The sequence below is a fragment of the Solanum pennellii genome, chromosome 10 (assembly GCF_001406875.1).
Source record: "Solanum pennellii chromosome 10, SPENNV200".
Lineage (NCBI taxonomy): Eukaryota > Viridiplantae > Streptophyta > Magnoliopsida > Solanales > Solanaceae > Solanum > Solanum pennellii.
In genome coordinates, this window is record NC_028646.1 from 77,348,490 (window position 1) to 77,362,440 (window position 13,951).

Below are 13,951 nucleotides of genomic sequence, written 5' to 3' on the forward strand. Positions count from 1 at the left end.
CCCCCCCCCCCCACCAAAGAATGAATCACATTAAAGACATGATCAGATGATGAGGAAGGAGTACACACCCATCATCAGCGTCTAGTTCTCGGCTTGCACCGGAACTCAGCTAAGAGTGCTATATGATCAGACGACCACTCTGGAGAAGGAAGTGCTGTGTCCTTTCTCAAGCTTTCTTCTTCCAAGAGCTCCAATAAAGATTCAACAGTTAATGAATCAGCTGAAAAAACAACCATCACATATATCAGCCTTCATAACAAATTCCATCAAGGACATGCATATACTGCACCATCCAAATCATGGACTGCAGAAGAACAAAGGAAAACACTAAGGTGAAAAATATATTGTAAATCTAATCGGAGAGAATATTTTACTACACCTGAGTAGAATATATAATCATGAGTGCCAATAAAATCTCTGGTGCAGTTGGTAAACAAGGGCTCATTGGTATTAGGATCCATCCTTCTCCTTTGCTGCTCTAGTCCAAGTCCCACCCCCATTCTGGCAAAGGATGAATAAGCACTAACCTACAGAAATGGATGCCACAACAAAAGTAACACTTAGATGTATCTTGCAGATCTTACTCAACTTCTTCACAAGGATGTATAATACAAATTTATAAGCACCAACTTCACTCATAGGAACAGAAGAGGTTCAGGAGGAATCATATTTAAGGGTGTATTAGGAATGAAGGAAAATCTCCTTGGATAAAGTGGATTTCTTACTTATTTTCTTGTATTAGGTATGTAAGTCCTAAAAGCATTTGTATATAGTCTAGATTCTAAGGGAGGTGGGGTGGCGGCAGGGGCGGACCCACGTGGAACAGGGTTCCAGGGGGTTCAGTGAAAAATTACACCGTGTATATAAAGGTACATTTTCTTTATTTTGGTATATCTATATATTTCGAACCCCTTCGATGACAAGGAAAAGCTAATAGCCAGTGGCAAGTTCCCCCAAAGTTAAGCTAGAGGTCACCAGTTCGATTCCCTCTGATAGCGCTTTATTTTTTTCCTTATTTAGTTTCACTTTTTTTTTTGAAGTTCCAGTTCTGTTTTTAAAAGAAATGCTAAAAGTGTGGTTTTAAACACAAAACAATTCAAGGGTCCCATTTCTAAAGGCTTATTTACACGTTTATACTTAAATTTTTTGAACCACCTGAATGGAAGTCCTAGGCCCGCCACTGGGTGGCGGTGGCGGGGATGGGGGTGGGGATTGGGGTGAAGATGAGGTGTGTTGGAGGGTCGGGACGATACAACCATTGTGGAATGTTATCTGTGGAACTTGTTCTCTCTACTTCCACTAGGGAATCATTTGCTCCATACTGAACACACTGTATAAAAGGTTGATATGGAGAGTGAAAAGGATGAGAGACAAAATGGTGGGGAAGCAGGAACATGAATAGAACCCTTCCAAAAGTGATTAAAGTTTTACCAATGGGAGCTGGTGTGTTAACTTTGAAGCTGGACGCAAAATACCAAGAGGATCCACTACTAGATCTTGATGCATTGGATCAACTTTCCCCAAGGCAAGAAGTGTATGAGGAGCACTGCATTGTGACAGTTCACATTAGTATTGGTATTTCCAGCCTGTTATTTCCAGGAAGTGGAGAGGGCTTGGGAGAAAAGTATCAACTGTGCCAATAAAGAAAATTCAAGAAACAACTGACCTTCCAGGCATCGAATTAAAATCTCCACAGACCAGCATTGGGATGTCAGCACTGGCAGCGATTTTTTCAAGTCCTTTAAGAAGTGTGTGAACCTGAGTAGTAAAGACAATGAGTTTTTAACCAGAAAAGAATGGAAGAGACCTATTTAATAACGCATTCAATAGCAACCTGCCACAGTTTGACATCCCTTAATTCTTGCTGAACGTTTACATGTGTGTTGGCCTGCATACAGAAATGGAAGGAACAATTTCAATAGATGCATCAGCTGGATATAGATTATGATCCACATTCATTTAAGCTATCCCAGGAATACACAATTGCACGCGTAGTTAACATTCCAGGAAAGGTACTTCACAGTGTTACTGACTTGCTTTATTAAGCAAAAGGGTAAGTCTATTAATAAAATATTCACCATGGCATGACCAGAGTTATTAACATGTCAGCATAGATTGGGGCTATAAGAAAGCTCAGGCAGACCTTTATCCAGCGAAAAAAAACTGAAGATTTCAACTATAAAAGAAGAGATAAAAGAAAAAATCATATTCCTCACCACACAAACTAGTTGACGCTTCCCAGGGTTGTCAACCCCCTGGTTGCTGAACTTCGCTTCCAAAACCACTATAAGTGCAACATTATCCTATTATAGAACAGGTGGTCAGACATAATAGGCCAATTCTGAAGTCAAACTCTGGCAATACAAAGATGAATCATTAGAGCAATTCAGGAAAATACCTTAACCAAACGATTTAATGCAGTCTTCTTTTGGGCAATGGGAACCACAGCATCAGTCAAAGATTGTGCAGCTTTATTAAACTCAACCTGCAAAAGAAGCATGAGGTTATTATTTGTAATAATACAAGTGCAACCTTTCTAGTATGCTACTATAAAAAAGTAAAGACCTTTCTAAACACAATTCTTTGTACCTCATATTTTTTAACATGTGAGAATCTATCTCGGCGGAAAAATGTAGCACAGCCATCAATATTGTTGATACTCCCACTAAACACCTGTATATGATGAGAGCAGGTCGGATTACAAATTCAAAAACTCACAAATACAGAACATACATTGAGCAGAAAAAACCTCGGCTGTTTTTCTTTTGAACAGAGCTTGGTAACCATGTTTATCCAGCTCAGGAGCAAAGAATTCCTCAAAATGATTACTTTGAACCTGAAACGGAAGCATACAGCAATGACACATAAGTATTTTCCCCCTTCTTTATATATATACTTCCTATTTTCCACAATGATTATAGCAGAAATTAACGTCATACATGTTAAGCATATATAGCATTTAACTGATGAAAAAATCTTCCTTTAATAGCAAATCAAGTTCAGTAAAGCAAAATTACCATTTCATTAAGGAAAGAAAAGAGAACCTTTCCGAGGAAAGAGCAAATTTAGAAAATTACCCATCAAAGAAACTGAAATTAGTTTGACCTCTACAAAAATTGTAAAAACAACCCACTCATAAATGTTAATTCTATTATCAGATATTACTCCATTACCTCTTGAAGACAAACAATGTCTGCACGGTAGCCAACTATTTCGCGCAAAAGATTCTGTCTACGATATGTCCAAGAAAGAGCCCAAGAGGGGCAATAACTGTATAATTCATTTGTAGCATAGGCATCAGACAGAATATTGTAGGAGAGCACAGTGAAAGTTCCTGAAGATGATAATCGACCATCCAAATCCAGATGCCCAGGAATATCAACTCCGCTAACTGAAAACATGCGACGTGGAGTTGGACATGGAGCTGGAATCACTCGGGACGTCAATATGGTACTAGAAGGCCCAACAGGTAATTTTGTTTCTGCATCTACAACAACACATTCGAATTTAAGCGCGTGACCAATATCATCTGCAGTAGGCGTATATGTTTTAGACCGTCCAACTTCAAACCAGGTTTCACCGCCATTTCTCTGGGTTATTGCTGCAGGATATAACGGTGTGTTTCCATTCGCCAAGCTGCCACTTGATTGAGAAGAAGCCAAACTTGCATTACTAACACCAGACCCAGTACTATTAAATTGCCCAAATATTTCTTCCTCCCCGTTTCCATTTTCATTTACAGCACTAGCGGCACGTTCATGCAGAACACGATGATGTTGCCATGCATCTGAGAAGCATTTAGGTGAGCAATGGTAACTCTTAGAGACTGGGATTTTGGCCTTCACACACCCAAGGCACTGCAATGTGGCTTGCTCAGATGGATGGATACTACAGATGGCAACTTTTTTATCACTTTGTATACGATACCTGCAAAAGAAATCAGACAGTTACCAGTGGAGAAAGTATCAACTTAAAGTACAAAACAGAGGCGTTACGGTCCAACAAACTCCGCCGCTTTTGCTAAAATTATCATAAGCATAAATAGAAAAATTGGTGAAGCGATCCGAGTGGGCCAGTCAACTGTGACACTTTGTTTTAATGCTGAAAGTATTTAAGGATTTTCTTTCCCACATAGACGGCTAGAAAACAATTGAATCCTAACTGAGACAAAGCCAGACAATCCATATAAATTACATAAAATATTAACATGTTAGTTTCAAATCACCGCATACGACTGGCGTAGTTAAAAGATGACTGATCTCACATTTTTTTTAATGCAAGAAGAGCCACCGATCTCACGTGAAATGTGAATTTCAGAATGCGTCATTCATTCTCTTTTTTTAATTGATGGTAGCATCCGGGCCAGCTCGCACGCACCTCAACTATTCCACCGGATACTTGCTACATAGGTTGCTTGAACTCACCAAAATTGCTGCCGCAACCGTGTTGGATCCTCCAAAAAATACACTACTTTAGGAGGATCCGACACACACTCACCGACGTTTCTGAATAGTCCGAGCAACATAGCTTGCTACCTACCACCAACACAGATGATAAGTCACTCATTCCCTTTTTCTTATATTATTCCTAACTCACTCCTTTTATTTCACTTACTGTCTGTCGAGTAAATGTTAATAATTTTCTACATTGATATAAAGCTGGCTGCGCAAAAATAGCTCAATACTAAGCATACCTAGTGGCACTTTTGCTTTAATAGTTCATCTATTGCACTAAATTTTCCTTGATACCGCTCGAATATGACACTTGCGCAAACCATCCAATCAAAGTTTACTTTCAGCATTTAGCCTGTCACTAAGTTAAATTCATGGAATGCTAGTGTTTCCACTTTCCAGCAACAGTTATCAAGATAAATTAGACAATTGGACCAGAAAAAGTTTAAAACTTATCAACCAAAAAATACATGTACTTGCAAGAAATTTCTAATAAACGAGATAAAAGATATATGGCGTATCAGGAAATGAACTAGACACTCAAGATGAGGGACTTTTTAACATTCTAATGTGTTATAGAAGATGTGATAGGCATCTTCTCTAAAGGTCTAAGTTGCGCGGACTCTCCACTTTCGATGCCGCACCCGTGTCGGATTATCCAAACTTACACTACTTTTGGTGAATCCGACACGCACCCCTTGACATTATTGAAGTGTCCGAGCAACATAGCTAAAGTTAGGTAAGAACATGAGGAAAAAATATCAGGGCGTAATTGAGAGTATTTTCCCAGCTCAGCTCCATGCGGAGTAAATAAGGAGAACCCTACTGCGGCAAGATCCTCTATCTGAAATAATCATTAATGTCACTTTCAAGCACGCCTAATTAAGTACATATGTTTGATAAAAAGTTATACATCTCAATCATTGTAGCTTACACCATAACCCCTCTATTGAGTGGCACACTTGCCTTTTTAGTTTGTCCCAAAAAGATAGATATTTTCTCTTTTTAAGAAAATATTGAATATTAGCATCCTCATTTTACCCTTAATGTCATGACTAATTTAAACTACTATGCATATATTTGGGTTACACGTAAAAAGTCGTATTGAATTTCTTCAAACTATGTACTTTCGAATACCTCCACATTAAATGGAATGGAGGGAGTAATTTATTAGAGAATGGATCAAGTCATCCAAATAAAGTCGGAATTTCTTCATCGAAAAATAATGGAAACCACATTATACCTGGTTTGCAAATTATGTTTCTCTCCGCCAAAATTCGAAATAACCAGGGCAACAAGATAACATCACAACATATAAGATAAAGGAGTTTTCAGAGTTACGTCTTCCTACTGGAGGAGGAACAATAGCCAAGTCAACACAGAAGTAAGGACCTAGAAGTTAATTTGGAGGGTAAAATCCCATTAAAAGTAGCTTGTTTTTATTGGTTGGTGGTAAGACCAGCACGGCTTACACATAGAGTGTTACAAGGAAGAGGTTTACTTGATTTGCTCAAGGTGTATTCATGCAATCGAGAAGTAGAGGTTGGTAACAATCTATTTCTTCATTGCCAAAGTAGCTATGTGGAACATGTTCCTCTATATCGTAGGAGTTAGTGCGGTAGTGCCTAAATCTTCTATGGAGTTACCCAACTGCTGGAAAGATATTGGCAGTGGAGAAGCCAGTGAAATTGGTGGAGATCCACCCATCCATCCCAGCTTGTGTCTGGTGGACATTGTGGAAGGAGAGAAACTCAAGATGTTTTGAAGGCAAAGGGATCAAGAGCCAGAAGATTAGAATCCAATGCCTTAGTTTACTTTATTTTTGGCATAAACAGGATATGGTAGGGGATACCGTACACATAGTTGACTTTATAGGAAACTTGTAAAGTTTTTTAAGTCGTCCTTACTGGGGTAAATGCACACACCACGTGTGAATTGTAAAATGTTCCTCATCATCTTTTGTTGATGAGTTTTTTGTGAATACAAAGTTATCTTAACTAAAAAAACAAATAAGACAACCAGACAGGTAGATATTTCATCAATGAGATGATCGCAATAAATCATCAATATTTCCAGTTTTGGGAAATCGATCCCACATATTGATAATTTTCTCCAAGTAACAATAGTATCTCATCCAAAAGGGGTCGTTTGGTAGAATGGATAAGAATAAACTAACTCAGGTGTATTATTAATGTTGGGATTCATTATGCTGAGATTATTCTTATCAGTTGTTTGGTTTATTGTATTAAATGAATAGGGTGTATTAAAATAGGAATAGTACTGAATAGGGATAGGTGTAGTAGAGTAGGAATAGTACCCCATATTGTTAATACCATGGCTTTCAATGTACAAGAACAGTACCGAATAGAGTGTATAACTAATAAATCAGACTTAAATTTGCAACCAAATATTGCACTAAAATATAGTACTAGTACAATTCTTATAAACCCTACCTTACGCATTTGCAAACAAACATTGTACCAAAATATAGCACCAATACAATTCTTATACAACTACCTATCCTCCCTAGCTTGTTTCATTCTAGTGCTCGAAAATAATATTCCAAAGCTTTCGTATGTTCTCCATTACTTGTGTGGATATGCCCTATATTATAGAGTATATAACTTCGATCATAGGGATCAATTTCTAGTCGCATAGCTTCATAATGATTCTGCAAAGCTTCCGCATAATTTCCTTCGGATTGAGCCGACATCCGTTACGGTCGTCATTCAATTGAAAGAATCTCAGTTCCAGAACCGTACGTGAGATTTTCACCTCATACGGCTCCAAGTAGCAAATTGCACCTTCTACACTCATACAGAGCTTAGACTTTGATAATATTTATCATGGAACTTTTATCAGATACTAGGACAGAATCAAATCCAAACTGCACTTTCAGAGTAAACTAATGACAGCAGGTTTTTAAACTCAAAACCATTCTAATCCTCTTTCTTTAAAGACAGCAGCCACTGTAGAGATCGGAAAACCTCAACGGACATGTTTCTTTTGCCAAAAGAACACAACTTTCAGTTCATTCACTTAACCCCCCCCCCCACCACCACCACCACCACACACACCACGGAAAAAAGAAGCTTCCCATTTGCTGGCTCAAACAATAAAATGTGAGTATTCAAGCCACTCCAAGCAAGTGAAACTCAAACATCAACCAAGTTAATATATTTCTTTTTTTTTTGGGCAACAAATACTAAAGATTCAACCTAAATTCACATATCTGTCACTGAGACCCGCCACTATTAAAATAGTACAATTATGCAACAGCGAAACCACATATGTTAGCAAATGCCTAACAGAGTGCCTGATAGTATCATTCCAAACAGGATCATATATCTACCATCTACTAAATGTCCTCATAAAGTGAAGAATTAAAACTGCCCATCAGTAACATCGAGCTACCCATCTGAGCTACCAGAAAGTTCCGATATCAAATAAAAGTTTTCCATCTGCACAATATCTGACTTTCCATACAAAAAAAAAAAGAACAAATCAGACAAAAATTGCCCCTTTTTGCTTTCACATACAGAGCACGAAAAATCCTCACCAAATTTTTTTTAGGAGATCATAGAACAGTGCAGCTATTCCAACACATCATCTATTTAGATCAATTCTTACCAAGAAAGACACAGTCTTTTTTATCCTGTTTGCCTATTTACTTGCTTGATTACAAATCCTCAAGACTTCAACAGACTAAACAGTACACTTCCACAAAATGTTTTGTAAATTAGAAACACCATAAAGTTACATTTTTTCCCCCAAACAAACACATTAGAATCAAATCACAAAGCAAAAAATATAGCAAAATACACCGAAAAAAGCTAAAAATAAACCAACTGACCACTTGTATCTCAAGAAATATCCATCAATCGGTGCAGACTCTGAAACATCCTCAGAAATAACAGACTTGTCCTTGTTCGGCCGTCGTAAGAGGACATAAGGCGTGAGTTCACAGCCTACGATCGGTATATCGGAGGGGAGATGCACTCGTAACACACTCAGCATTCTCGAAGTTCACAAAAAGCTTTCCACTCTCTTCTCAACACTACTCCACAAACACAACCAACAAATACTAAACAAAAATAATTCAGAAAAAATCGTTGTCGTAGGCGGACATATGCCGGATCCGCCATAACCTGAACTCTACACCAATCGCCAGCCTTACCTTCTGCTTCTCCACCGTCAATTAATTTAACAGAAAATCGCAGAAAAGCCCTAGAAATGAAAAAACAAAATACCCAATTCAGAGAAAAATTGAGAGAGATCTAATGGAATCAAATGCTAAGTTGAAAGATTTGGGGGGAAAAGACGACAGATCAAAGAAAAAGAGAAAATTTTAGGAACAGAAATGAATCGATTTAGGGTTTTAGAGAGAAGAAAGATGGTCGTAGCGGAGCTGAAGAGAGTCGTCCGGACATGCTAATTTCCAATATATATAATAATAAAATTAAAAATAAAAAATTACTAAAATTAAATTTTGATAATATTCCATTATGACTTATGTCAAATAATATTTGAAATCCACCAAATTACTCGAATTAAAGTTAATATAATTAGTAATTAGTCTCATTAGTATACACGTATTGTGAGTGTTTGTAACAACAAATAAATAAATTTATTAAAAATATATGTGTTAGAGAGATTATATTAGTATTATGATTGTTTGAATAATCTTTTTAATGAATCAGATTATTTGAATCATTTAGTTTGTTTGATACATTGAATGCTTAAAAATGAAATTAACTCGTTTATTTTTATATGAATGCTCGAATACATGCATTTTCCACTTATATATCATATTAATTATTAGGCCTAATTATTATAGAAGCTTATGCTTAATAGCTTACCAATATTTGAGTATTATTTACCTCATTTTACTCATGTTAATGGAAGTGCTAAACTTGAATCTTCATTTTATTCATACCTCGATAAATCAAATAAGTATTCGAAATCGACAATTATTAATCGTTATTACTAATTGTTAGCATAGTCATTAGATTATTATTGTTTAATTTATTGTTTATAGATGTGGATGATCTAGTTGATTTTTAAAAAATGAACATTAAAAAAATGCTGTTGGAGCTTTTTGTTGAACCAAAATATATGTTCATCGAAAGTTGTAATGGAAGAACAAAATTGTTTCACTCTTAATCAGATATTTTAGATTTTATGTATTGAATAGGAAAACAAATCGATATTAAACACTTCTTCTTTAAATGGACCCTACCAACATAAGACCAAACTAATTAGCGTGCCGATATATATATATATGTCAAATACATACCTCATAAATAAAACAAAGAAGGCCAAAATACAAGTTAGAAAATGCAGCCAAGACTAAATTTTGGCATGTATGACATATGGATAACATGCCTACGGCAATCAAAAAGACAAACTCCTAGTGCCTTTTTTCACATGGAACATTTGGAATACTCGTAACTGAAACATATTGGAAAATTTAAACAAATCTAGTTTGTGTTCACCAATATTGATTACCTAAACTTTCATCTTATTAGTGAGGATTCGATTCTCCACTTTGTAATCCCCTCCCTCATTTTCTCTTCCCCAAAAAACACGTTGAATGACAGACACATTCAATATGTATATATGGTGCAAAACATTTCAACTCGATTAGGTCATTGTAGGGTAGAATCTCCAAAACACATTGAAATCGTACTGCAAATGTTTAATCAACCACCAAGAAAAATCTAGCATTGTAAGGACAGGTTCAATTAAATCCATCGACTTTTGCATCAACTATGGTTTGATTAATAATTTCATATTAATATTTACCTACATTTACATTTCATGAATTTATCTCAATATTGTAAATGTTAACAGGGACAACTGGACAAGTATAGTTGGACACAAAATAAGTTGTCCCGGATTAGCTTAGACGTGCTTTCACAATATTGATGATGGAAAAACATCAAATCAAAAAGATCGCTGATTTTTCTTTTAGATTTTGCAGTACCATATGCAATAATAATCAAATATTTCAACAAATCCAAATATATACAAGATACAGCAAATTGAATACATATAGTATAACATTACTTGATTACCTAAAGTATAACTAATAAAAGCCCAACAATTTATATTGCTCATTTGGGGGCTTACCAAATGTAACTTATGGGTAACTCTGTCCATCAATGTTCAAATAAAACATCTCATGATTCTCAAGTCATTTCATGTAAAACTGGACCAATGACTAAAATAGCATATATTTCCGATAAATATGCATAATCAAATTGCCCAAGAAGACAATTGTATCAAGAAAATTATCTTAAAATGCAGGGAATTTAGGTAATAGATAGACATACTTGAATTCACCTTTGTAGTAAAAGTTCAACAAAAGGCCTCTAATGGCAATGTAAACAAAATTTAACTAACAAGCAATGTCTGGAGTTACACCAACAAAACTAATTGTCTTTCAATTTCAGAAAACCAAATAGAAAAAACCTCTCAGAAACAGATTAAGATCAATATCCTCCCTTCAAATCATTAACCACATCATATGGTATGGGGGTAACTGTCTCCAGAGTAGCACCTTCAACCATGAACCCTGGTTTGGGTCCTAGTGGTTGCCTTTTTGTGCTGATGACTTCTCCTCTAGCCTTGGCATCAGCCTTAAGTTGGTCATTCTTCTTGATCCTTTCCCTGACTTCTTCGGTGCATCGAGATTGCTGGACATGCTCAATCCTCACATGGATCCTCTTTCTTAAGATCTTGTTACGAACCTGATAAACAGAACATTAAAGAGTCAGATTGACATACAGCACAAACATTTCAACAACATACTTTAACATCGAGGATGTGAAAGAACAATTAAAACTCCAATATGGATTAGAATGTCTTTCATAATTCAATCAGTATCCTACTATTGCACACATTTAAGGGGAACAACAGCAGAACTAACAAAACACACCACCATTTTTTAATTATAAGAATGTGTCAAAAATCATATGAAGAGTAAGAAAAGAATAAGAGAAAGCCCAATAAACATGAATTCAATGTCTTTAATCTGGTCGATGCGGGAAGTTGTGTAAACCACAATTCAGATAAATATTGAATGATACAATAAAATACAATGAGACTTGTGTTAAACCAATAAACGTTCTCAATAAGGTGCATATTAAGCTAAATTTAACTTAATTATAGAAACTTATACTACAGAACTCTAACTACTCCACAAGGAAAGGTTCTAGTGTCATGACAAAGGGATTCAAGCATTGCTTCAAGCCATAGGTTAGAACCTACATGTCACACTTGAGTATTTTCTTTGAATCCCCATGTATAAATTCCTAGTTCTAACACTGCAAACCAAAAAATAACATATATGCAAACGGATTGACTTAAAGTTGCTTAAAAAATAGATTCAATAACATGAATGGACAACAGCAAAATGAGAGTACCGCAAAACTCTTTACATGAACTATCTATAACTATCTAAACATACAAATCCAATCAGCAAATGCTAAACACACAAGTAAAACGAACAAAGAAGATAAAATACATCTCTATCTAAAACTACAAATTCAATCAGCATATACTAAACAGACAAGGAACAACAAGCAAGGGCAAAATCAAAAGATCCCATATATCTCATCAGAAACAAGCATTAAATGACTCGACCTATAAATCAAATAAACAAAACTAAAGCAGACACTCACAATATGGAACTAATCCGCCAATACTAAGCAAAAAGTTAGAACAAATATTAACCACAATGAACGAGCAAAGCCAAAATCAGGAGATACCATATCTTTCTACAGAAACTAGCAATAATAACATCATAATTTTATGAATTAAATCAACAAAACCAATCAGTTACTAGTATAAGCATACATTCACAACAAGGCAAAGTAAGCAAATGCTAGATCTCTACGCCTAAACTAACTACAACTATCTAAACCTAATAAATCGAATCAATAAAATCAAAACAAACAAAGTAATAACTTCTACTCATGATATAATCATACAAAAAATGCTCAAAAATAAAGTTTAATTGTGTGTGAAAGTGAAAGATAGAGAGAGGACGGACCTGCTTGTTGACTTCAACACCAACGGCGCGTTTGGTAACATTCCAAACACGACCAGTACGTCCATGGTAGAACTTATGAGGCATTCCCTTGTGAATAGCACCATTCACCTTGATATCAACATAATCTCCGATTTTGAAAATCCTCAAGTAGGTCGAAAGTGCGATGGTACCCTTCTTCCTGAAGGCGCGAGAGAATGAATCTCTCGTTCGAGACCTCAAACCATGACCGGCCGGCATTTTCTTCTTCTGCTCTCGCTGTAATTGCTTGTGAAAAGAGAGAGCAACTGAAACCCTAGCGTATGATAAATATAGAGCATGTTGTATATATGTATAGAGCTTCTAGGGTTTTAGATTGGGAATGGGCCGATAAAATATGGGCTTTTTAGGAATATGGACTGAGGAGGACAATTTGGGCTTTATCAGCTTGAATTAAAGTAGACATTTGTGCATAAATGACCCTTTTAAGTTTGGGTAACTTTCACATATAGCAAACAAAAAATTCATATTTGTATGCTATAGCAAACTTTGCATAATTGCGCTCCATAGCAAACATAAAACTGTATAATTTGCTATACATATACAATTGTATAATTCGCTGGCCTAAATTCGCTGGCCTAAATTGTATAATTCGCTGGCCTATTTCGCTGCAATTGTATAATTTGTTTTGCATACAGTTGAATCGAATTAAAATGTATGTATATTGCATAATCATAAGTGTATAGCAAGAAGATATATGTTTTTCTCTCTTTATACAAAAACAGAAACACAATATATACACTTCTGTTGTATAAAGCTAGAGAAAATTGTATTTCAGTGCAATTGTATAATTCGTTGGCCTTTTTTTCTGCAATATTTGAAGTAAAATATTTGTAAATTGTATAATTAAGTGTATAACACGAAGATATATATTTTTGCATGTGTATATACAATTTTCTCTCGCTTTATACAAAACAGAAACAGAATTATACAGTTCTGTGTATAAAGCGAGAGAGGCGAGCGAGATTGGAGAGTGGCGAGCGAGATTTTTGGGAGAGAGACGCTGGTAAATTTTAGCTAATGTTTGCTATGGAGCACAATTAAATCAAACCCTAGCTATTCCATTTAATTTAGGTTATTAGTTTGCTATTATATACAATTTTCCCTTTAAGTTTAATAAAAATGTTTGAAATATAGCACCTTTAGGTTGTGCAAGTCATGATAAATCGATAGGACTTACAAATTATATTGAATTGTCATGATTTCAATTTTCATCCAAACTATATTATGTGAGATAAGTCGTAAACTTCTATCGCATTGGCTTGACTTTGTGCTTGTTCAATTCTAGGTAGGAATATATTAATCATGTATAGTGTTTAGAAAATGCTTATTGTTAGCAAAATTGATATTTTCATGTTTGCTTGCATTTATGTTTTCTAACTAAAGGCTCTTATTTTTTAATGTCACG

The 13,951-nt window shown here is 35.6% G+C and overlaps 2 protein-coding genes across 2 annotated transcripts in view; both read right to left on the bottom strand.

Annotated features, from left to right (window-relative positions):
• LOC107002333 (carbon catabolite repressor protein 4 homolog 1-like) overlaps window positions 1-8,884 on the bottom strand; it is a 9,763-nt gene extending 879 nt beyond the window's left edge. The window contains exons 1-11 of the mRNA XM_015200313.2: window positions 8,305-8,884; window positions 3,174-3,927; window positions 2,750-2,836; window positions 2,590-2,673; window positions 2,399-2,485; window positions 2,217-2,303; window positions 1,835-1,888; window positions 1,667-1,758; window positions 1,432-1,546; window positions 380-527; window positions 69-220 (exon numbers count right to left, since the gene is read on the bottom strand). Coding sequence (XP_015055799.1) covers window positions 75-220; window positions 380-527; window positions 1,432-1,546; window positions 1,667-1,758; window positions 1,835-1,888; window positions 2,217-2,303; window positions 2,399-2,485; window positions 2,590-2,673; window positions 2,750-2,836; window positions 3,174-3,927; window positions 8,305-8,468 — 1,818 coding nt within the window. The 5' untranslated portion in view covers window positions 8,469-8,884 and the 3' untranslated portion in view covers window positions 69-74. The remainder of the gene's footprint in view (window positions 1-68; window positions 221-379; window positions 528-1,431; window positions 1,547-1,666; window positions 1,759-1,834; window positions 1,889-2,216; window positions 2,304-2,398; window positions 2,486-2,589; window positions 2,674-2,749; window positions 2,837-3,173; window positions 3,928-8,304) is intronic.
• A 1,851-nt stretch (window positions 8,885-10,735) lies between these two features.
• Window positions 10,736-12,816, bottom strand: LOC107002550 (60S ribosomal protein L21-2). Its single transcript, XM_015200610.2, has 2 exons — window positions 12,508-12,816; window positions 10,736-11,203 (listed from the first exon to the last, which is right to left on the bottom strand). The coding sequence occupies exons 1-2, from the start codon at window positions 12,742-12,744 to the stop codon at window positions 10,946-10,948; spliced, it is 495 nt and encodes a 164-aa protein (XP_015056096.1). The 5' UTR covers window positions 12,745-12,816; the 3' UTR covers window positions 10,736-10,945.
• Window positions 12,817-13,951: the final 1,135 nt, after the last annotated feature.